Source organism: Ursus americanus, chromosome 17 (genome assembly GCF_024610735.1).
Source record: "Ursus americanus isolate L20-20 chromosome 17, mUrsAme1.1.p, whole genome shotgun sequence".
Classification (NCBI taxonomy): domain Eukaryota; kingdom Metazoa; phylum Chordata; class Mammalia; order Carnivora; family Ursidae; genus Ursus; species Ursus americanus.
The window spans coordinates 19,068,129-19,090,660 of record NC_142143.1 but is presented as its reverse complement, the minus strand read 5'-3'; the positions used below and the strand labels follow the sequence as shown (position 1 = coordinate 19,090,660).

General features: G+C 37.0%; 1 protein-coding gene across 2 annotated transcripts in view; it reads right to left on the bottom strand.

Annotated features, from left to right (window-relative positions):
- Window positions 1–22,532, bottom strand: part of NUP37 (nucleoporin 37) — a 45,934-nt gene that overhangs the window by 5,396 nt on the left and 18,006 nt on the right. For both annotated transcript variants that reach the window (XM_045779830.2, XM_045779829.2), the window contains exon 6: window positions 11,458–11,548. In XM_045779830.2, the coding sequence (XP_045635786.1) occupies window positions 11,458–11,548 (91 nt within the window). The remainder of the gene's footprint in view (window positions 1–11,457; window positions 11,549–22,532) is intronic.

Genomic DNA, 22,532 nt, shown 5'->3' with positions numbered 1-22,532 from the left:
TCATATATACTGATTTATTAACATAGATAGAACTCACAGCCGGGGCGCCCAGGTGGTTCAATTGGTTAAGCACCCGACTCTTGGTTCTGGCTCAGGTCTGATCTCAGGTTCTTGAGATCGAGCCCCACATCAGGCTATGCACTCAGTGCGGACTCTGCTTGAGTTCCTCTTTTTCTCCCTCTGCCCCTCCCTGCCCCCTCTAAAATAAAATAAACAAATCTTAAAAAACAAACAAACAAACAAACCAAGAAAACAAACCTCACAGCCAACAGCACTATAGCTCATGCCTGAATAAAGCTTATCTAACACCATATTATTTTCTCCATAAAGCACATCACAGCCTTCTGGCACTTAGGAGCCCTAGACTGCACTTTAGCACTTATACTTTATGCTTGGGGGTCCATTTTACATGGTGAAATCACCAACAAAAAGCACAAAAATGTGGCACTAAATAGGCCACAAATAGGACACTTGTTTAGAGTATGAGAGCTAAAACAAGAAGGCAGAGCGCTGGCCTCATTCAGCCTTAGCTGGAAATGTGCACATTAGCCAACTTGAATTTCTTGTTGCTCTGAGCATGTCTGCGACTGTGAAATGCCATGGGTACTGATTTTGGGTTATAAATAAATTTCAGTGAGTAGACAAACTTGCAGATATAGAATCTGTGAATAAGGAAGATCAACTATGTACACATGTTGATGCAAAATACTATGCTAATTTCAACAGAAGTCAAAAGTAAAAGATGATCCTTGATATCAAGAAATTTCCTATCTAGAGAACAGAATTATGAAAAAAAACTGACCACAGAATATAAGTAGAATAAGTCTCTTACACCCAATTATGGGATTCTTAATAGAAAAGGTAGAATTTAAAACCATTCTCTAATAGGCAGAATGTTAAAATAATTCTGATTCTACTAACAATAACATCAGGTCAACGACATATATAACAAAAACAAATGCAACACTGAGCTTTATATGCCCTGCCTTACTGAATCCTCATAAAGACTTCATGAAAAAATTACTATCATTAATCCCATTTTTCAGAAAAGGAGACTGAGGCACAGAGTGACAAAAGTAACTTGTTGAAGTCTCACTGCTAGCTTGTGGCAGAGCCTGCATCTGCACTCAGGTCTTGGACCCAGGTCTGTTTGACTACAGAGCACATGTATTTCTTACTACAAGCTAGACTGGGAAGACCGATGAATGGTCTGGTGTGCTAATATATAGTTGAGGGTGGGGAAGCAGTGGAAATGGGAGGAGACCAAGGAAACCTCACTAGGAACTAATAAAAATATTTGAGATTTTAAGCCTGACTCAAAAAATCTTCAGGATTTCAGGTATAAATTATGGACTGCGGACAGGCAAAGTCCATCTGGGTCCTAGGTCCTAAATTAGGAGAGGCGATAAAGCAGGTGGGTTTAAAATGCAGCCTTTGTTAGCCAGACAGCTTGGGTGGGTCCTAGGTCTGCTGTATGACCTCGAGCGAATGATCTTTCTGTGCATTAAGTCCTCATCAGTAAAAGTGGAGCTAATAACAGTACCTATTTCATAGTATGGTATGAGTTAATACATGTAAAGCACTTAGAACGGTCTTAGCACAGAACAGGCACTTTAAAAAAAATTCACTATTATTATAGGTTAAAGTCAGATTGAAAACTCAGTTCTCAATTATTTATCTTTTTAAAACTGTGCTCAATTGTGATGATAGATTTTATTTTATTTTTTTGGTTGAAAGCAGATAGAGTAAAAAAGTTAAATAATTTTGGGAACTAATGGAGCTAAAAAGTTTACAGGGGAATTTCTCCTTTAGGACTTCTCAGAACCATAAACAGAATATGCACTGAATTTTCAGAGGGGATGTATCTTTTGTAGCACAGAACACTAGTACTTGAACCAGAGGAAGGTCAAATCTGTTACTGTGTGGCTTTGGGCAAATTACTTATTAAACTTTTGGTGCTTCAGTTTTCTTACCTATAAAATGGATAGAAAAATGTTACCAACCTCAGAGTGTTCTGTGAGAGTTACATGAGAGAACACATGTAAAATACTCTCAGCAAAGTTCCTGGCTCAGAAAGCATTCAACAAGTGTCAGTTGTTACACTTCATTTGATTTAGCAGCAATCTACTCTCTTAGTCAGAGACTCAGATGACCTCAGTCCCATTTCTCTGATACCATGACATCCTAAACGTTTGGTTCTGTTATTACTATCTAGTAAAATCCCAGCTCCAATTGTGGTTAATTGGATTTAAGATCTTAATTTCTTGAGATTGTTTGACTGTTGTATCTTTTATTAACTATTAAATGCTAGCATTTTCTTTGTGCTTTCCAGATTATGTGCTCTTTTGCATAGTTCACACCTCATGATTTTCATAAGAATTCTATTAAGTCGGGTAATCACAGACCCATCTCTCTCTTCTCTGGCTGCCTCATTTTCATCCAGGCTAAGCAAAACGGAACAAAAATTCTGGGCTTGACTGGCTATGTCAAGACCACAGAAGCTTGGATTTAGGTTAAGATGGCGGAGGAGTAGGAGACACCGTTTTCAGCCCGTCCTCCGAGTCGAGCTGGATAGGTACCAGACCAGCCTAAACAACCACGGAACCAGCCTGAGACGCAGGAAGACGCATCTGGATCTCTACAAATGAACATCTCCAGCGCTGAGTATTGAGGTACGAAGCGGGGAGCCATGAAACTGTGCACAGATATCGGAAGATAAACGGAAGGGGGAGGGAGCCGCCGTGTTCGGGCACCGGGAAGCGGTAGCCACTTGCACGGGAGAGCGGGCGGGGCTCGCGGACGGCACCGCAAAACAGCAGACTGAGACCGTGAGCGGGGTGCGCGCGCCACCAGGCATCTCGCGGGACACCGGAATCCCGGTGCGCTCACTGGATCCAGACTGAGACCGGGAGCTTCCGGAGCGCGCGCGGGGCGGCTGGCGGCGTTAGAAACACAAAGGACAGAGACGCGCCGGCCCTGGAAGTGAGGGCTGGGACGCCGGGTGTGGGGCGCACATCCCGGACGCTGCAGGGTTGAGCAGCACCAACAGAAACAGAGTTAAAGTGGCCAGAACATTAGTAGAGAACGGGCCGCAATTCCTCTGTTCTGAGACAGAGGCTGAAATTTGGCCGCTGCTGCTCTGACTCTCAGAAGAGGCACAGCAAACCGCCAGGGAAAGCCGCCAGAGAACAAAAGCCTGGAAAAACCGGCTCAGGGAGTGCCCATCCCCATCCCCCCTCGCAGGGGACGCCAAGACTCTACCCAAACAGGGCTGCCTGAGTATCGGCGCGGCAGGCCCCTCCCCCAGAACACAGAAGGCAGGCTGAAAAATCAAGAAGCCCACAACCCGGGTGCCTGGGTGGCGCAGTCATTGAGCGCCTGCCTTCGGCTTAGGGCGTGATCCCGGCGTTCCGGAAAGGAGTCCCTCATCGGGCTCCTCCGCTGGGAGCCTGCTTCTTCCTCTCCCACTCCCCTGCTTCTATTCCCTCTCTCGCTGGTTGGCTGCCACATAAATAAATAAATAAAATCTTTAAAGAAGAAGCCCACATCCCTAAGATCCCTATAAAACAAGGGGCACGGCCTGGGACCCAGTCAATAATTTGGGCTCTGGAAACCCCGCAACCTCTCTTCATCAGAATGACAAGAAGGAGAAGCCCCCCCCAGCAAAGAAAAGACAGTGATTCTGTGGCCTCTGCCACAGAAATAATGGATATGGATGTAACCAAATTATCAGAAATGGAATTCAGAGTAACGATGGTCAAAATGATGAGTAGAATTGAAAAATCTATTAACGAAAAGGTTACTGAGAATATAGAATCCCTAAGGACAGAAATGAGAGCGAATCTGACAGAAATTAAAAATTCTATGAGCCAAATGCAGGCAAAACTAGAGGCTCTGACGGCCAGGGTCGCAGAAGCAGAGGAACGGGTTAGTGAATTGGAGGATGGGTTAATAGAGGAAAAAATGAAAATAGAAGATGGTCTTAAAAAAATCCACACCCACGAATGTAGGTTACGGGAGATTACTGACTCAATGAAACGATCCAATGTTAGAATCATCGGCATCCCCGAGGGGGTGGAGAAAAACAGAGGTCTAGAAGAGATATTTGAACAAATTGTAGCTGAAAACTTCCCTAATCTAGCAAGGGAAACAAACATTTGTGTCCAAGAGGCAGAGAGGACCCCTCCCAAGCTCAACCATGACAAACCTACGCCACGTCACGTCATAGTGCATTTCGCAAATATTAGATGCAAGGATACAGTATTGAAAGCGGCCAGGGCAAAGAAATTTCTCACGTACCAAGGCAAAAGCATCAGAATTACGTCAGACCTGTCTACACAGACCTGGAATGAGAGAAAGGGTTGGGGGAGCATATTTAAAGCTCTTTCAGAGAAAAACATGCAGCCAAGGATCCTTTATCCAGCAAGGCTCTCATTCAGAATTGATGGAGAAATAAAGACATTTCAGAATCGCCAGTCACTAACCAATTTTGTAACCACGAAACCAGCCCTACAGGAGATATTACGGGGGGTTCTATAAAAGTAAAAAGGCCCCAAGAGTGATACAGAACAGAAAGTCACAGCCAATACAAACAAAGACTTTACTGGCAACATGGCAACATTAAAATCATATCTCTCAGTAATCAGTCTTAATGTAAATGGTTTGAACCATCCCATAAAGCGCCACAGGGTTGCAGATTGGATAAAAAGAAATGACCCATCCATTTGCTGTCTACAAGAGACTCATTTCAAACCCAAAGATGCATTCAGACTGAGAGTAAGGGGATGGAGTACCATCTTTCATGCAAATGGACCTCAAAAGAAAGCTGGGGTAGCAATTCTCATATCAGATAAATTGGATTTTAAACTACAGACTATAGTTAGAGATGCAGAAGGGCACTATATTATTCTTAAGGGAAGTATTCAACAAGTGGATATGACAATTATAAATATATATGCCCCCAACAGGGGAGCAGCAAGATACACAAGCCAACTCTTAACCAGAATAAAGAGACATATAAATAAAAATACATTAATAGTAGGGAACCTCAACACTCCACTATCAGAAATAGACAGAACACCCTGGCAAAAACTAAGCAAAGAATCAAAGGCTTTGAATGCCATACTCGACGAGTAGGACCTCATAGATATATATAGAACACTACACCCCAGAACCAAAGAATACTCATTCTATTCTAATGCCCATGGAACATTCTCAAGAATAGACCATGTTCTGGGACACAAAACAGGTCTCAACCGATACCAAAAGATTGAAATTATCCCCTGCATATTCTCAGACCACAACGCTCTGAAATTGGAACTCAACCACAAGGAAAAATTTGGAAGAAACTCAAACACTTGGAGACTAAGAACCATCCTGCTCAGGAATGACTCGATAAACCAGGAAATCAAAAATCAAATTAAACAATTTATGGAGACCAATGAGAATGAAAATACAACAGTCCAAAACCTATGGGATACTGCAAAGGCAGTCCTAAGGGGGAAATACATAGCCATCCAAGCCTCACTCAAAAGAATAGAAAAATCTAAAATGCAGTTTTTATATTCTCACCTCAAGAAGCTGGAACAGCAACAGAGGGACAGGCCTAATCCACGCACGAGGAAGCAGTTGACCAAAATTAGAGCTGAAATCAATCAAGCAGAAACCAGAAGTACAGTAGAGCAGATCAACAGGACTAGAAGCTGGTTCTTTGAGAGATTCAATAAAATTGACAGACCACTGGCAAGACTTATCCAAAAGAAAAGAGAAAGGACCCAGATTATTAAAATTATGAATGAAAAAGGAGAGGTCACGACGAGTACCATTGAAATTGGAAGGATTATTAGAAATTTTTATCAACAGCTATATGCCAATAAACTAAGCAATCTGGAAGAGATGGAATCCTTCCTGGAAACCTATAAACTACCAAGATTGAAACCGGAAGAAATTGATTCCTTAAACAGGCCAATTAATTATGAAGAAATTGAGTCAGTGATAAACAACCTTCCAAATAACAAAACTCCAGGCCCGGACGGTTTTCCTGGGGAATTCTACCAAACATTCAAAGAAGAAATAATACCTATTCTCCTAAAGCTATTTCAAAAAATAGAAACAGAAGGAAAGCTACCAAACTCATTCTATGAGGCCAATACTACCTTGATCCCCAAACCAGGCAAAGACCCCCTCAAAAAGGAGAATTACAGACCGATTTCCCTAATGAATATGGACGCCAAAATCCTCAACAAGATACTTGCTAATAGAATCCAACAGTACATTAAAAGGATTATCCATCACGATCAAGTGGGATTCATACCTGGGATGCAAGCGTGGTTCAATATTCGCAAATCAATCAGCATGATACATCATATCAACAAGAAAAGACTCAGGAACCATATGATCCTCTCAATCGATGCCGAAAAAGCATTTGACAAAATACAGCATCCTTTCCTGATTAAAACCCTTCAGAGTGTAGGAATAGAAGGTACATTTCTCAATCTCATAAAAGCCATCTATGAAAAGCCTACTGCAAATATTATTCTCAATGGAGAAAAGCTGGAAGCCTTTCCCTTAAGATCAGGAACTCGACAAGGATGCCCACTCTCGCCACTATTATTCAACATAGTACTAGAAGTCCTTGCAACAGCAATCAGACGACAAAAAGGGATCAAAGGTATTCAAATTGGCAAAGAAGAAGTCAAAATGTCTCTCTTTGCAGATGACATGATACTCTATATGGAAAACCCAAAAGAAGCCACTCCCAAACTATTAGAAGTTATAGAGCAATTCAGTAACGTGGCGGGATACAAAATAAATGCTCAGAAATCAGTTGCATTTCTATACACGAATAACGAGACCGAAGAAAGAGAAATTAGGGAATCCATCCCATTTACAATAGCACCAAAAACCATACGTTACCTTGGAATTAACTTAACCAGAGACGTAAAGGACCTATATTCTAGAAACTATAAATCACTCTTAAAAGACATTGAGGAAGACATAAAAAGATGGAAAGATATTCCATGCTCATGGATCGGAAGAATTAACATAGTTAAAATGTCCATGCTACCCAGAGCAATCTACACTTTCAATGCTATCCCGATCAAAATACCAAGGACATTTTTCAAAGAACTGGAACAAACAGTCCTTAAATTTGTATGGAAACAGAAAAGGCCCCGAATCTCCAAGGAACTGTTGAAAAGGAAAAACAAAGCTGGGGGCATCACAATGCCGGATTTCGAGCTGTACTACAAAGCTGTGATCACAAAGACAGCATGGTACTGGCACAAAAACAGACACATAGACCAATGGAACAGAATAGAGAGCCCAGAAATGGACCCTCGGCTCTTTGGGCAACTAATATTTGATAAAGCAGGAAAAAACATCCGGTGGGAAAAAGACAGTCTCTTCAATAAATGGTGCTGGGAAAATTGGACAGCTACATGCAAGAGAATGAAACTTGACCACTATCTCACACCATACACAAAAATAAACTCCAAATGGATGAAAGACCTCGATGTGAGACAGGAATCCATCAAAATTCTAGAGGAGAACATGGGCAACAACCTCTACGACATCGGCCAAAGCAACCTTTTTCATGACACATCCCCAAAGGCAAGAGAAACAAAAGATAAAATGAATTTGTGGGACTTCATCAAGATTAAAAGTTTCTGCACATCCAAGGAAACAGTCAGAAAAACTAAGAGGCAGCCCACGGAATGGGAGAATATATTTGCAATTGACACTACAGATAAAGGACTGGTATCCAAGATCTACAAAGAACTTCTCAAACTCAATACACGAGAAACAAATAAACAAATCAAAAAATGGGCAGAAGATATGAACAGACACTTTTCCAATGAAGACATACAAATGGCTAACAGACACATGAAAAAATGTTCAAAATCATTAGCCATCAAGGAAATTCAAATCAAAACCACACTGAGATACCACCTTACGCCAGTTAGAATGGCAAAAATAGACAAGGCAAGAAACAACAATTGTTGGAGAGGATGTGGAGAAAGGGGATCCCTCCTACATTGTTGGTGGGAATGCAAGTTGGTACAGCCACTCTGGAAAACAGTGTGGAGGTCCCTTAAAAAGTTAAAAATTGAGCTACCCTATGATCCAGCCATTGCACTACTGGGTATTTACCCCAAAGATACAGACGTAGTGAAGAGAAGGGCCATATGCACCCCAATGTTCATAGCAGCAATGTCCACAATAGCTAAATCGTGGAAGGAGCCGAGATGCCCTTCAACAGATGACTGGATTAAGAAGTTGTGGTCCATATATACAATGGAATATTACTCAGCTATCAGAAAGAACGAGTTCTCAACATTTGCTACAACATGGACAGCACTGGAGGAGATAATGCTAAGTGAAATAAGTCAAGCAGAGAAAGACAACTATCATATGATTTCTCTCATCTATGGAACATAAGAACTAGGATGATCGGTAGGGGAAGAAAGGGATAAAGAAAGGGGGGGTAATCAGAAGGGGGAATGAAACATGAGAGACTATGGACTATGAGAAACAAACTGAGGACTTCAGAGGGGAGGGGGGTGGGGGAATGGGATAGACCGGTGATGGGTAGTAAGGAGGGCACGTATTGCATGGTGCACTGGGTGTTATACACAACTAATGAATCATCGAGCCTTACATCGGAAACCGGGGATGTACTGTATGGTGACTAACATAATATAATAAAAAATCATTTAAAAAAAAAAAAAGACCACAGAAAACTACTTGATTGATTTAGTAGTAATAAGTGTCAATAATGATAAGCAGCTAAAATTGATTGAGTGCTTATAATGTGCCAGGTTCTCTTTTAAGGACTTTTAAGAGTTCACTCCCTTAGTCTTCATGAGTTTCTATTTTACAAGAGGAGGAAGTAAAGGCAGTGACTGAGAGAGCTTTTGTAACTTGCCTGGTATTACAGTTAGTAAGTGGTGGAACTGGGATTCGACTCCAGGCAGTTATCTCAAGAGGTCATACTCTTAATCACTGCTGTGTCACCTTTCTGTATTTTAGGTTTTTGAGTCTAGGGGTGACATGAAGAAACTGGTATTTTAAGATTAAACTAAAGTAGGCAAGAAAAATCAGAGTGGAGAGCCAAAACTTTTGAAACAGCTAAGCCTTGGCAAGAGTTACTGGTGGGAACAGAAAGGTGAAGAATGCACCTTAACGACAGAGGAATGTGTTCTAGTAATGTGTTCCTAGGGAAGGAAAAATTAAAAACCTGGAAAAGTTTGCATATATGGAGGGAAGACATCAAAAGCGATTTCAGGATTTTGAGTGGATGTGATCTACAGTAGGGACTTTCAAACATTCTGAAGTCATGGAAACAATAAAAAAAAAGGAGGTGGGGTGGGATGGGGTTTTAATGATATACAGAAGAAAGACAGAAATTAACTTAAAGCATATGGAGGAGAGGGATCTGAATCACAAGCATTGAGATACAAGTTTTGGGATAGAAGCTGTAAGAAAAGTTCTCATTTCTCTTCTAGGTCACAGATTTTAAAAAAGTCGCCTATTTGGGGCATCTGGGTGGCTCAGTTGGTTAAGTGTCCAACTCTTGATTTCAGCTCAGGTCATGATCTCGGGGTTGGGAGATTGAGTCCTGTGTCAGGCTCCATGGTGGGCATGGAGGCTGCTTAAGACTCTCTCTCTCTGGGGTGCACGGGTGGCTCAGTAAGTTAAGCGTCTGCCTTCGGCTCAGGTCATGATGCTGGAGTCCCGGGATCAAGGCCCAGATTGGTCTCCCTGCTCAGTGGAGAGTCTGCTTCTCCCTTTGCCCCTCACCCCACTTGTATTCTCTCTCTCACTCTGTCTCTCTCTCTCTCAAATAAATAAAAACTAAAAAAAAAAAACCAACAAAAGAAAACACCTCTCTTCCTCTCCTACTGAGCCCCCACCTCGTTTGCTCTCTCTAGGAAAAAAAAAAAGGTAGCCTACTGTATTTTACATGGTGATATTAACATTTAGGTAGAATTTTTGTTATACTTCACATAGACTCACTGCTACAGTGGAGAAATCTTATAAAAAATAATAATATACGACAATACTTATATAAGGAACAATCCCTACATATGTAATATGAATAAATTGGAAAATTTTACTCATGCACATATACAGAATGCACAGTTCTACTGATGAAAGATCCAACATGTCTGAAACAAGTTTTCATGGTATCCCAAGGCTCAGAGAACATGCTTACATAATCTGGGACATCTCAACCCAGGATTACCTCCTCTGTGAAGGCTATGAGCAGATCTGATTAATCCTTTTTTATGTCATTGATCTACTTACTAGATTTTTTTATTCCAACGCTTAAAATCTGTGTTGTTGTATTTACATGTTCTTCTTCCTTATAAGCCAGTCATTGTGTAACTTAAGGGCAGGGGCTTTACCCTCTCTTACACCTAGAGGGCAGAGGGCAGTTGAGAACTACCTCTTCCAACAATTCACAAATACATGGTAAAAGAAGAGTTAGCAGAGGAGAAAGAAAAAGGGAAGACACATGCAGAGATGCTCAAGAGGACCAGAATAATGCATTTTTGAAAATCAAGTGAGCAGTGTTTCAAGATAGAAGTGACAGAAATGGTTTCCTTATCTGTAAAATGAGGGTCATCATAGTTGGTATCTCATGAGGTTGCCATGAAGATTAAGTGAGCTAACATGAAATGCTGGCAATGGGCCAAGTATATTTAGTACTATATAAGTGTTTGTTATAATTAATCAAGCTTATCTTTTTGTGTAAATATGAGGATGGAAAAGAGTCAATGGAGAAGCATTAAGACATTAGATACAAAAGCAAGATGCCTAGGGAACTAGCATGAGATCTACACAGCTGAAGAATTAACTTTAACAAGATGAACACGGTAACTTCTTAGCTTCTAGGGAAAGATAAAATACAGTGATGCCCAAGAGCAGATACTGGCAAATGAGAGTCATTCAACAAACTCTTGTTGAATGAGTCCTATCTTCTCAATGAAATAAGAATAAAGGTCAATTGATAATAACTTGCAGTGTATTTTTAGAATTTTTGAAAGCTCTACTTTGTATAGGAGTTGAATACCACTGCAGCTAGCTCAAATTTGCCACTGATGCTTTGTTTATGTATTATGGCTTCAAGCATGGATTTTTACTTTTTTTTTTTTTTTTTTAATGAATACTGCTACTAGATAGTCTGGGCATCTGTTTTTAGATTGCAATCTACCAAAAGGGAGGAAAAATGTACTCTGAAAAATGTCATTTATAGATGATGGCTGTAAAATAAAAACTTAATTATAGAGAGTTTTTAAGTTACAGAATTCTAGACTAGTCCAAATGCATTTATGACAATTAGAATCTCTGAGGTGGAGAAAGTAATTGATTTTTCTCCTCTATATATGCATGTATTACACAGGTATATGTCTTTTCAGCTTAATAGAAGAAAGCTAAGTTATAAATAACAACCTTAAAAGTTTCCTCCGGATGCCAGCACACACTCATTCCAGGGGAATGAAGAACAAAATGAGCTGTCTGCATTCCTTCCAAGTTCCAAATCCTAATAAAAGAATAGGAATACAATGTTAAATATTTTTGCTATATCACTACTAAAAAAATGACACTTCCATGAATTTATTCAAAGCTATTAACTGGAGATTATAATGCATAGACATTTATACCTAAAGTATAAGTTAAAAAAAAAAAACTGTAACATAATTATTATAGAAAATGTGAAAGTAGTATGAAGAATTTAAGTTTCACCACAGTCATAGAAAAAGAGTCACATTTTCTAATTTAACACCACAACACTGTAACACAGCAATCAAATTAAATTATTCATATAATCTTTATTTTGTGGGCAGAATCTTTAAATTTCCAGTTCACTACATAGGTTGTATTGTTACTTCAGTAGTCATTTCAATAACAATTTCTGCCAGGGGTGCTTAACACACACACATACCCTAAACTCCCACTTTTCAAAATAACATATAAAGAAGCTAGTATGAGGTGATGTGATGTGAATTTAGGGAAATAATTTCCATACTTGTTTATTCTTTCTGCTTTTGGCTTTCCATGCCAGGGGCTACTTATCTTATACCTTCTCTGATCTGGCTCACTTTACCAATTCTCCGTATCAGAGGTGGCCTTGACTGAAAGCTACCAGATTAAAGGTTGATTGAAGGAACAGATACCTGGTTCCTCCTACTCTTCCTCTCCTCAATACTTACAAATCCATAGTGACAAGGACCAAGCTACTCACTGATATGGCTTTCTATCTCAATTTCTTTCCCAACCTCATAGTAGAGATCAAGACTTAGAAATCTCAACGGCACTCTACTGCAAGAAGTGCTACTCTTCCACCCAGACTGCTAGCTGTCCTGCTCATCCTTCACACTCAGCCAGTTATATCTCATTGGTACAGAGTGTGACAGAGTTAGCATGGCAGGAGGCAGAAGTGGTGAGTGGTTGGCAAAGTACCCACAGAATTCTGGTCTTTAAGAATTTAAATTAAGAATTAAGACAGCTCATTAGAATGCCTTAGACCTTTTCTTCAAGGGTTTATAGTTCATATCTCATTAGGGACCATAAAACAATTTCAACAAACTTAAGGAATATATGTTTAAAGTTTAGGGAAAGATTTAGTTCAAAAACAGTAGACATATGTATTGAACAATGCTGCTATTCTGTGCCCAAGCACATTATTTCAAATATTTTTTCTCCTTTGTAGAAATTATAGGGTCTCCGATCATGAAATATTATAGTTATATATAAACTAACATAAATGGTTTTCAAAATGATTATCTACTTGATTACATAATTTAGAAGCATACTCTTTTCTCTTGCCAAATCAAAACTTTTCATCTCTATTTACTACACAAGGGAAACAATTATAATTTAATTGAAGAGGGGAATCACATTTACCAATGGTTTGTGCAATTGCGTTTCACTCCCCACAATGAATAAGATTATTAATTATGACAACTGAATATTTCTTTCTTCTCCATTGCCTCTTGCATAATTAAGTGCTCTGCTAGCATATACTTTACTACTATTGGAATAATAAATAGGACTGTCTTGCAAATTCAGTGAGTCTCGTAAGAGAATGGTTTAAAGGCTCCATTCTTTTGAACTTACTCTAATACGTATTTGATTTTTGTTTGCTATTATATAAATTGAATAAATACGTATCAGAATATTTTCATGATTTTTTCCTTTCAAATGAAGAAAACCAGAGGTACAAATTATGAATAAGGATATTCTACGAAAACTGATCAATTAATGAAGAGTATTTTAATAATCTGGTCCAATGAACCAAATTTTAGTCTAATTTTTAAACAGTACTTTATCCTGACAGAACCTCATGCTTAAAAAAAACTAATTAATTAATTAAATTTAAATTCCAATGTAGTTAATATACAGTGTTATATTAGTTTCAGGTATACAATATAGTGATTCAATAGTTCCATATATTACTCAGTGCTCATCAAGATAAGTGTACTCTTAATCCCCTTCACCTACTTCACCCATCCCCTGACCCACCTCCCCTCTGGTAACTATCAGTTTGTGCTCTGTAGTTGAGACTTGATTCTTGGTTTGTCTATTTCTCATTTTTTACCCCCTTGGCTTGTTTTGTTTCTTAAATTCCATATATGAGTGAAATCATGATATTTGTCTTTCTCTCACTTATTCTGCTTAGCACTATATTCTCTAGCTCCATGTACAATATATGTGTTATACATATACACACACACACAAATACATACCACATCTTCTTTATCCATTCATCTATTGATGGATACTTGGCCTGCTTCCACAGTTTGGCCATTGTAAATAATGTTGCAATAAATACAGGGGTGCATACATCTTTTCAAATTAGTGCTTTTGTATGCTTTGGGTAAATACCCAGTAGTGCGATTTCTGGATTGTACGATAGAGTTCTATTTCTAATTTTTTGAGGAACCTCCATACCATCTTCCATAGTGGCTGCAGCAGTTTGCATTCCTACCCACAGTGCATGAGGGTTCCTTTTCCCCCATGTCCTTATCAATGCTTCTTGTTTCTTTTTGATTTTAGCCATTCTAATAGGTGTGAAGTGCTATCTCATTGTGGCTTTGATTTACATTTCCTTGATGATGGGTGATGCTGAGCATCTTTTCATGTGTCTGTTGGCCACCTGTATGTCTTCTTTGGAGAAATGTCCCTTCATGTCTTCTGCCCATTTTTAATTGGACTGTTTGTTTTTTTTGGTGTTGAGTTGTATAAGTTCTTTATATATTTTGGAATACTAACCCTTTATCAGATGTGTCATTTGCAAGTATCTTCTCCCATTCAGTAGGTTGTCTTTTAGTTTTGTTGGTTGAGTTAACTGACTTTTTGTTTATTTAACAAACTATAGGTTTAGACCATGTCAGATAAGAGAGTTTCTACTGTAACAGGAAAAAAATAAATTTGAAAATTCATATTAACATTTCCAAATTTATTTATAATGAATAAAACTACTTAAAGTTAATTACAACCAGAGAAGCATACTTTTCAGGGAAGTGGTACGTCACAAAAAGAGAAAAGCTATAAGGATTCATAGCCTTCTTAATAGACATAATCAAACACATGGAAAGATAATACACTATCAAAATATAAAATATAACATTATCAAATTAAACTATCTTGACTAAAAATCAGAGCTATATGAAATATACTGTATACCTATTTAAATGTTTGCAAGGGAAATCTCAAAGAAAAAGCTTTTAAATTAATTTACTGACATATTAAGAAGCCAAAACTATAGATTAAATCAAAGAGCACTGGAGTATAGATAGCATCCTTCTTCAAGCAAAATAAAAAAAATGAGTTTTGACCCAATTTGACTATAATTATAACAAACTCCTCTAGCCCCCCCAACTCTTTGGTCCTAAGTTGAACTCTTAGATTTTAGCTGTAACATGTACAGATGGAGAGCTGTCCAGATCTAAGATTATGAATTACACTTTACTTTTGGTAGTTTGTTAAAATTATAGCCTCATTTCAGGCTGAGTGCTTTTCAGCAGAACATAAAGTATCCCTACCATATGGTATTTAAATGTAATTGTCCTATTTAATCAATAAAAAGGTCCCATAAATTGGGTGTTGGCATATTGGAGATATCCTATTCTCAAGAGTCTTTTAAATATACAATTAATAGAGGGAGCTGTTCCCTCTGATAATTTGAAAGGAAATTTCCTGGGTAATACTCTGTTCTTTTTATTTGTTCTCCATTTTTTTATTGGCATCTCATCGTCTGTTAAGGAGCTCACTGTTGAAGGAAATTTCTGCTACCAAATGTTTCTGACAACACAGACAAAAGAAGGAATGGATGACATTAAATGGCACATCTGTATCCATTTGGCCTTCTCTAACCAGTAAAGCAAAAAATACTAACCGTCATCTTCTAAAAGACTTGACTGGATTACACGAATCACTACTGATTAAGTAAATGTGAAGGCAAGAAAAAAAAAAGGTGGAGGAGGTACTTTACAATGTTACTGGGCGCAAGAAAGGGACTTCCAATATTCTTAGACAACACACACTTTTTTCATTGAGTTTTGTGATAAGAAAATGAAGACTTTCCCTTCCCACTTCCAAATAATCGATCACTAAGTTACTCATCACAGTATGGATAATTCAAAAAAAGGGAAAACAGTATATTTCCTTAGTAAGTGAATGTAGAATTAGGGAGAAGCGAAACAAATTACAAAGTAATTTAGTGCTAAAATGTTTGGATTTAGGTGCAAAAGCAGTTCAGAGGTGGGAAACCACATTATTGAAAACACAAATCTGGGGATTAGATGGGCAAGTCTTGACAGTGGGTATGACAGGTTAGCGTGGTGAATAAATAAACTTTGTCAGCTGGGCAAAAGCCTTTGACAAAATACATGATAGTATAAAATAAGAATTTTGTATAGGGTACTTTCAGTATGTGTCAGGGTTTCAAATATATTGAGAAATAAGATTAGACTAATTTTGCTTTTTTCTTTTTAAATGGTAGGGACTACTAAGCAAGTAGTATTAATGTACTACTATTAATGATAAAAGAAATGGATTACCAGAAATTTTACTGACTTGAGTGTAAGAAGAACTGTAAGGATGAAAATGAGAGATAATTGCATTTGCTTATTATTTGATCCTTCAATAACAAAAAAAAATGAGTCAAAAATAGAGTCAATAATCAAAGGCTGTGTGTGTTTTAGAGGGGAGACAAAGGTGGCCTGTTTCAAACATAACACTAAAAAACCAACTATACCATACATAAAATAATCTATTGTAAATCTTCACAAAACCTTAGAAGAGATTAAAAAAAATCTTACAAGCTCACATGTTGCTTCTTTTTGTTTTCTTGAAATTATAAACAAATTCAGCAGAAACTATAAGTTTATTATCACAGAAGTGAGAAACTAGCTGAGGCTGCCCCAGGGGAGAATTAATATCTTAACTTAGATAGATTTTTGAAGGATAGGAATTGTGAGATATTTTGTCACATTTAAAAATAAACCTCAAAATTAAACTCTCAACTGCAAAGAAATACCATATGGTAGTTTTCAAACAGATCATATATGATGATTTCATCTTCAAGGAATTCAGAGTAAAAGGACCTTTCCTTTAACTAACATAAACACCAGTAATACTATCCTGGAAATATTAGCGTTTCATTATTTCCAAGAAAAATTTTGATATATTTTACAACCTAAAATTTGGCTATTATGTTGTAAATGACGGAAAGTAGTCCTTATTAGTGACATAAATGGGCTTTCAAAATAAACCTGAAAAATGTTTATGGATCTGATTCTCATTTATACAATTCACTGACTGCAACCACACGAGGGCCACATAAAACAAGCTTAAATTACTGCAATCACTGATATGGTAATACACTTTATGAAATACTGGTTTTGTATTTCATCTACAAGGGACATGAGAGAGAACAAAGAGTTGAATACTACAGAGTGGTGTGACTATACACGATCATGTAAAAGTTTGGAAAAGTCTTGCATCACTTTGTAACTTCTACTCTATTATAATCTTGCATTAACATACTATTTCACTGCATTGAATTAAAAAAGGTCTGCAAATATGATCAACAGATTTGAGTGTAACTTTTGGATAGTTCTGATAAAGACACAGAATCCTTATGTTCCATTCACTGGAGGTAAGCTATTACCAAACCCAACACAAACTTTATTTATCCCATTCTTAAAGCTCTTGTTGTAACTGTGCAATAATTGATCTTGATTCAATTTGTTACAAAAATTACATGGAATTTTAGAAGCGAAGCAGAGAACTCTATTTTGGCAATTATTTAACCATAACATTATAATAAAGAATATAAATTCTCCTGATTTCATTTTGTACCTGAAATTATTTAAGTACACTTTATTTGTTCCTGAATAGGGATTAACCTCCCAAGGAATGCTTCGCTGAAGGTTCTCAGTCCCCTTCTGTTTCCTGCAAGGACTATTTTTAAATAGATCATGTATTATGTGTTCCCAGTTGGAGTGGGGTTGGGGTAGGAACACTCCATCTTAGTTATAGATTTTGAAGACTCTCAAATGTACATGAACAATGGTAATATGGAAAGAACTTGGCTAGCATGGGGTACATAGAAGATATTTGATAAACATCCTTTTTCCTCTTATACAATTTTTCAAAAAAACACTGGCTTAGTGAATATCTTAAGTAATTTAGTATTCCCTTATCTGATGATTTGGTTATATTCCTAAAAAAAAAATCTTATTTTTAATATGCTACCCCTCTCCCATTCTTTTTAAAAATGATGACAGCTACAACATGACTGCTACTAATATCCCATGTTTTATAGACAAAATGAATAGCACATTACATGTTTCTATTACTTTGGTCTTAAACTAAGAATTTCTTGGTTTCTAGAAGCCAATCTTCCTTCACCATAAATTTTATCTAATATTTAAAAAGACTACTGGGGGCGGGTGGAGGAGGAAAGGGATTTACTTCTGACATCCTTTATAGTTACAGTGAGTACTGGGTCTTCTATTTCTTTTGTATCCCCCAAAGTACTGAATGTTGGCTATACTAAATGTGTTTAATAAATACTTGTTGATCTGACTTGTTCTTACAGAACAGTACTGTTTTTAATATACAAGAACATCTGTTATTTGGCACTGACTGGGAATAAGATGTTCTGTATTACTGAGTTTTTAAAATAATAAGCTTAACCCATTAAATACTTAACCACCATTTTTACGTTCTTTTTGAGGTATGGGATAATTAATCTTTCTAAATTAATATGCACTTATTTACTTCTCAAATATTATAATAATTTTAACCTTCTTTTGATAATGCTGGGTCATAATTATGAACACCAGTGCTGACATTTCCCTGTGCATATGCACATATATATATATATGTATGTATGTATATATACACATACACATGTATATGTAATTCTGTGTATGTATGTATATACATTTGAATATGGTGGACAGGATGAAGGACCACAAAGGAAACGGTATCAAACATGAGGCTGAATGGCTAGCAATGCCATGATTTACCTGGAATTTTTCTTAAACACATCTCCTGACAGATGCTTTGTTTGGTGGTGGCAAGATGTTGTGACAAGTACAGAGTGGTATTCATTCCTTCACCCACTCACTGAGTACCCGCCACAAGGGCATTCTTCTAGATGCTGTCATGACTCTAAGGCAGTAAAGCAAGGCTGACCCTTAAAAATGCCTTATTACTGCAAAGGCCAGAGCAGTCTCTTCTAGAATAATTTTCCTTATCCTCTACAAAAGTTTGTTTCTCTTTACTCTTCTTCCTCATCTATAAACTGGGTTAATGAAGTATGAAGAAGGAATATGACATCTTCATTTCAAGAACTGGTACTGAATGTTTTAGCAAAGGTATCTTTCAAAATTATAAATTCTTCACAAGCAGAAGATAACACTTCTTTAAACATGACTCTAACTACAATTCTATCCATTCTACTAAGCCCTACATAATGCTTGATTTTGATAACACACAGGTAATCCGAATATCTGCCTTTTCAACAATATAAAAAGACTAAAACTTAAAGAGTGTTAAAGTAGAAACAGCATAATGTGGTAAGCTAGATTGCCTGGAATTCCCTTCTATATAAAAGGAGTAACAAGAAAACCTACCACATAAGGTTTTTGAGGATTAAATGAGAATGAAATTTAGAAACACCTTAAAAGGTGCACCTGTTTCAAGATAGAAGATACACTTTTTGCAATCTTTGTTAGTATTCCATCCCATGGCATTAACACTGAATTATTCTGATACTATCCATACAAAAACTGACTGATTTGCAAGAATATTATCCTTCCTTAGTTTTTCAACTTGACATTCTATAATTTGTCTTGTGTTATTTCTACTTTGAAACATTATTTCCCTCTTTCACTTTTTTCTATTACTACTGACGTTATTTTCTAATAACCGTAGCTTTACTCAGGGCTATGTCACTGCAGAACTCCAGATGGCACTATTTACATTGTACTTTATGCAAACTATATCCCTGGAACTCTGTATTGGCAGCCTTGTCTCTGCCTTACATTTTCCTGTCATCTTATTTTTCTCATATTCAACTTATTCATTGTAAAGAGGGACAAAGACTGTCTCACTATGTCTTCTTATATAGTCCTGAGTACACACACACTGCAATGTTATCCTACAACAATTTGTTTTCTTCTTATAGAAATGTATAGTACAATTAAGGTACTAAAATTATTTTTGATGACTTTATACTTTGACAGCTTATATTTTCATGAGTTTAAAACTATATAGCTGGCATTATAAAATATTTATTTTAAAAGGGGGATATTGGGGCTGATAAAGAACTGCTAACTTAAATGAGAACTTGATTTTCTTATAAACTTGCATTGATCACAGAATACTAAAACTACATGGAAGCTTAGAGAAAATCTAATTTACCATCTTCTATAATAACATTTCAGACTATGAGTAGCACCTTGGTTCATAGTTTGAATTAATGAAGTTATATTACAGAATACAGAGAGGAAAGAAAGATCTAAAATATTTTTAGATTATGAAAACCATTTTCTCAGGATAAACTTGAAAATTGTCACTCAGGCAGGTGAATGAGTTAAGAGTGCAGCTACTAGGGCCAGACTGCCTCATATGCCTGTTCCTCTACTTAAGAGCAGCTATGTCCCTTTCCAAAAATTACTTAGCCTCTTAGTATCCCCATCATGTAAAATGAGCATAAAATGTACTTAACTCAGAGTTGTTGTAAAAATTAAATTTACATAGGTAAGGTAATCAGAGTGGTGGTTAACTTACAGTAAAGCACTCAAAATGTTTAGTAATATTTTTGCTTATTAATATTATAATTCATTTATACAAAATAAAATACCTTTGTCAGTCTTAGAGAAGCCTGAAATGGTTCTGAAATGATTATTCACAGGTTTAAAAATAAGTCAGTGATTCCCCCTCCCCTTCCTCTCCTCTTTCCCCTACCACCCCAACCCTCCAGAGAAAGAAAGAAAAAAAGTAAGTCAGTGATGACCGAGTACCTAGCACAGTACCTGGCACACAGCAGATGTTTATTTGCTGACTGAACGAACTAGTCTATAGATTAATTTACTCTCAATACATTTATTTATCCTTTATAAAAAGAGATAAACAAGTGACAACTTTTTTTTTTTTTTTAAGATTTTGTATATTTGACAGATCGAGACAGCCAGCGAGAGAGGGAACACAAGCAGGGGCAGTGGGAGAGGAAGAAGCAGGCTCATAGCAGAGGAGCCTGATGTGGGGCTCAATCCCAGAACGCAGGGATCACGCCCTGAGCTGAAGGCAGACGCTTAACCGCTGTGCCACCCAGGCGCCCCAAGTGACAACTTTTTAATCCATAGATTGACATACTAGTATAAGTAAGAACTATCTTCACTCTGTCTGATTAAGAATTTGGCAATTTTGATAAAATACATGACTCTTATGAACCTGTTCAGGGGATAGATTGCTTTGAAATGATGTCCCTAAGGCCACAAATCTAGCCCTTGTTTCTCTTGGAAATGACAAAATCAAACATTAGAAAATATGTATAGATCAAAATATATTTATTTTAAAAATTATTTTAAGTTGGCACTGAGTCAGAGAGAAATATTTCTTCTGCTCTTTATAGCACAAAATGTTAAGAATCCATATTGTAGTCCTATTACAGTCTCTTTTGTTATGTATGTGATAATGTAATATTCCTTTGTACAGACTATAGCATTTTACATAATAAAGCTTAGTATTTAAAAAATTTTATTGACATTTTATTCACTTATTTTATTTTACTCACCATTTTAACCATTTTACAGGGCACAATTCAGGGCCACTTAGTACACAATGTTATGAAACCATCTCCAACTCTCTAGTTCCAAAACATTTTGATTATCCCAAAAGGGAACACTGTACCCACTGAGAAGTCACTCCTACCCCCACTGTTCCTGGCAACCACTAATCTGTTTTCTGTCTCTATGGATTTGCTTATTGTGGAGATTTTATATAAATGGGATCAGAGAATATTTTATGCCTACCTTCTTTCGCTTAGCATGTTTTTAAGTTTCACCCATGTTGTAGCATATCTCTGTACTTCATTTTTATAGCTGAATAGTATTTCAAAATATGGATATACCACATTTTGTTTATCTAGTCATTTGTTGATGGACATTTGGGTTGTTTCTACTACCTTTTGGCTATTGTGAAGAGTGCTGCTAGGAATATTCCTTTGTCGGTTTTTGTTTGAACACAAGTTTTTAATTCTTTTGAATATATACCTTGGAGTAGAATTGCTGGGTCACATGTTGAACCGTTTGAGGAACTGCCAAAATGTTCCCACAGTGTCTGTACCATTTTACATTCCCATCAGCAGAGTAGGAGGGTTCCAATTTCTTCACACTTTTCCCAGCACTTGTTACTTTCTATTTTTGTTTGTTTTTATCTACCCTTGTGAATGTGAAGTAGTATTTCATTGTGCTTTTGATTTACATCTCCCTAATGACTAATGACATTTAGCATCTTTTCATGTGCTCATTGGTTATCTTATGTCTTTTTTGGAGAATTGTCTATTCAAGTCCTTTGTTCAGTTTTTAAATCGAGTTGTCTTTATTTTATTGAAGCATAATTAGCATATAGTGTTATGTTAATTTCAGGTGTACAATATAGTGACCAAACAATTCTATCTTGGTTGTCTTTTGTCTTTTTAATGTTGAATTGTAAGAGTTCTTCATATATTTTGGATGAGACCCTTATCAGTTATGATTCGCAAATATCTTCTCCCTTTCTGTGAGTTGTCTTTTTACTCTTTGACAGTGTCCTCTGGTGCCCAAAGTTTTAAATTTTGATGAAGTCCAATTTATATCTATTTTGTTGTTGTTATAGTCACCTTTGATGTCATATCTAAGAAATCATTGCCAGATCCAAGGTCATAAAGATTTGCCTCTGTTATCTTCTAAAAGCTTTCTAGTTTTAAATAGATATTGTTGAGGATTTTTTATTGATATTTGTAA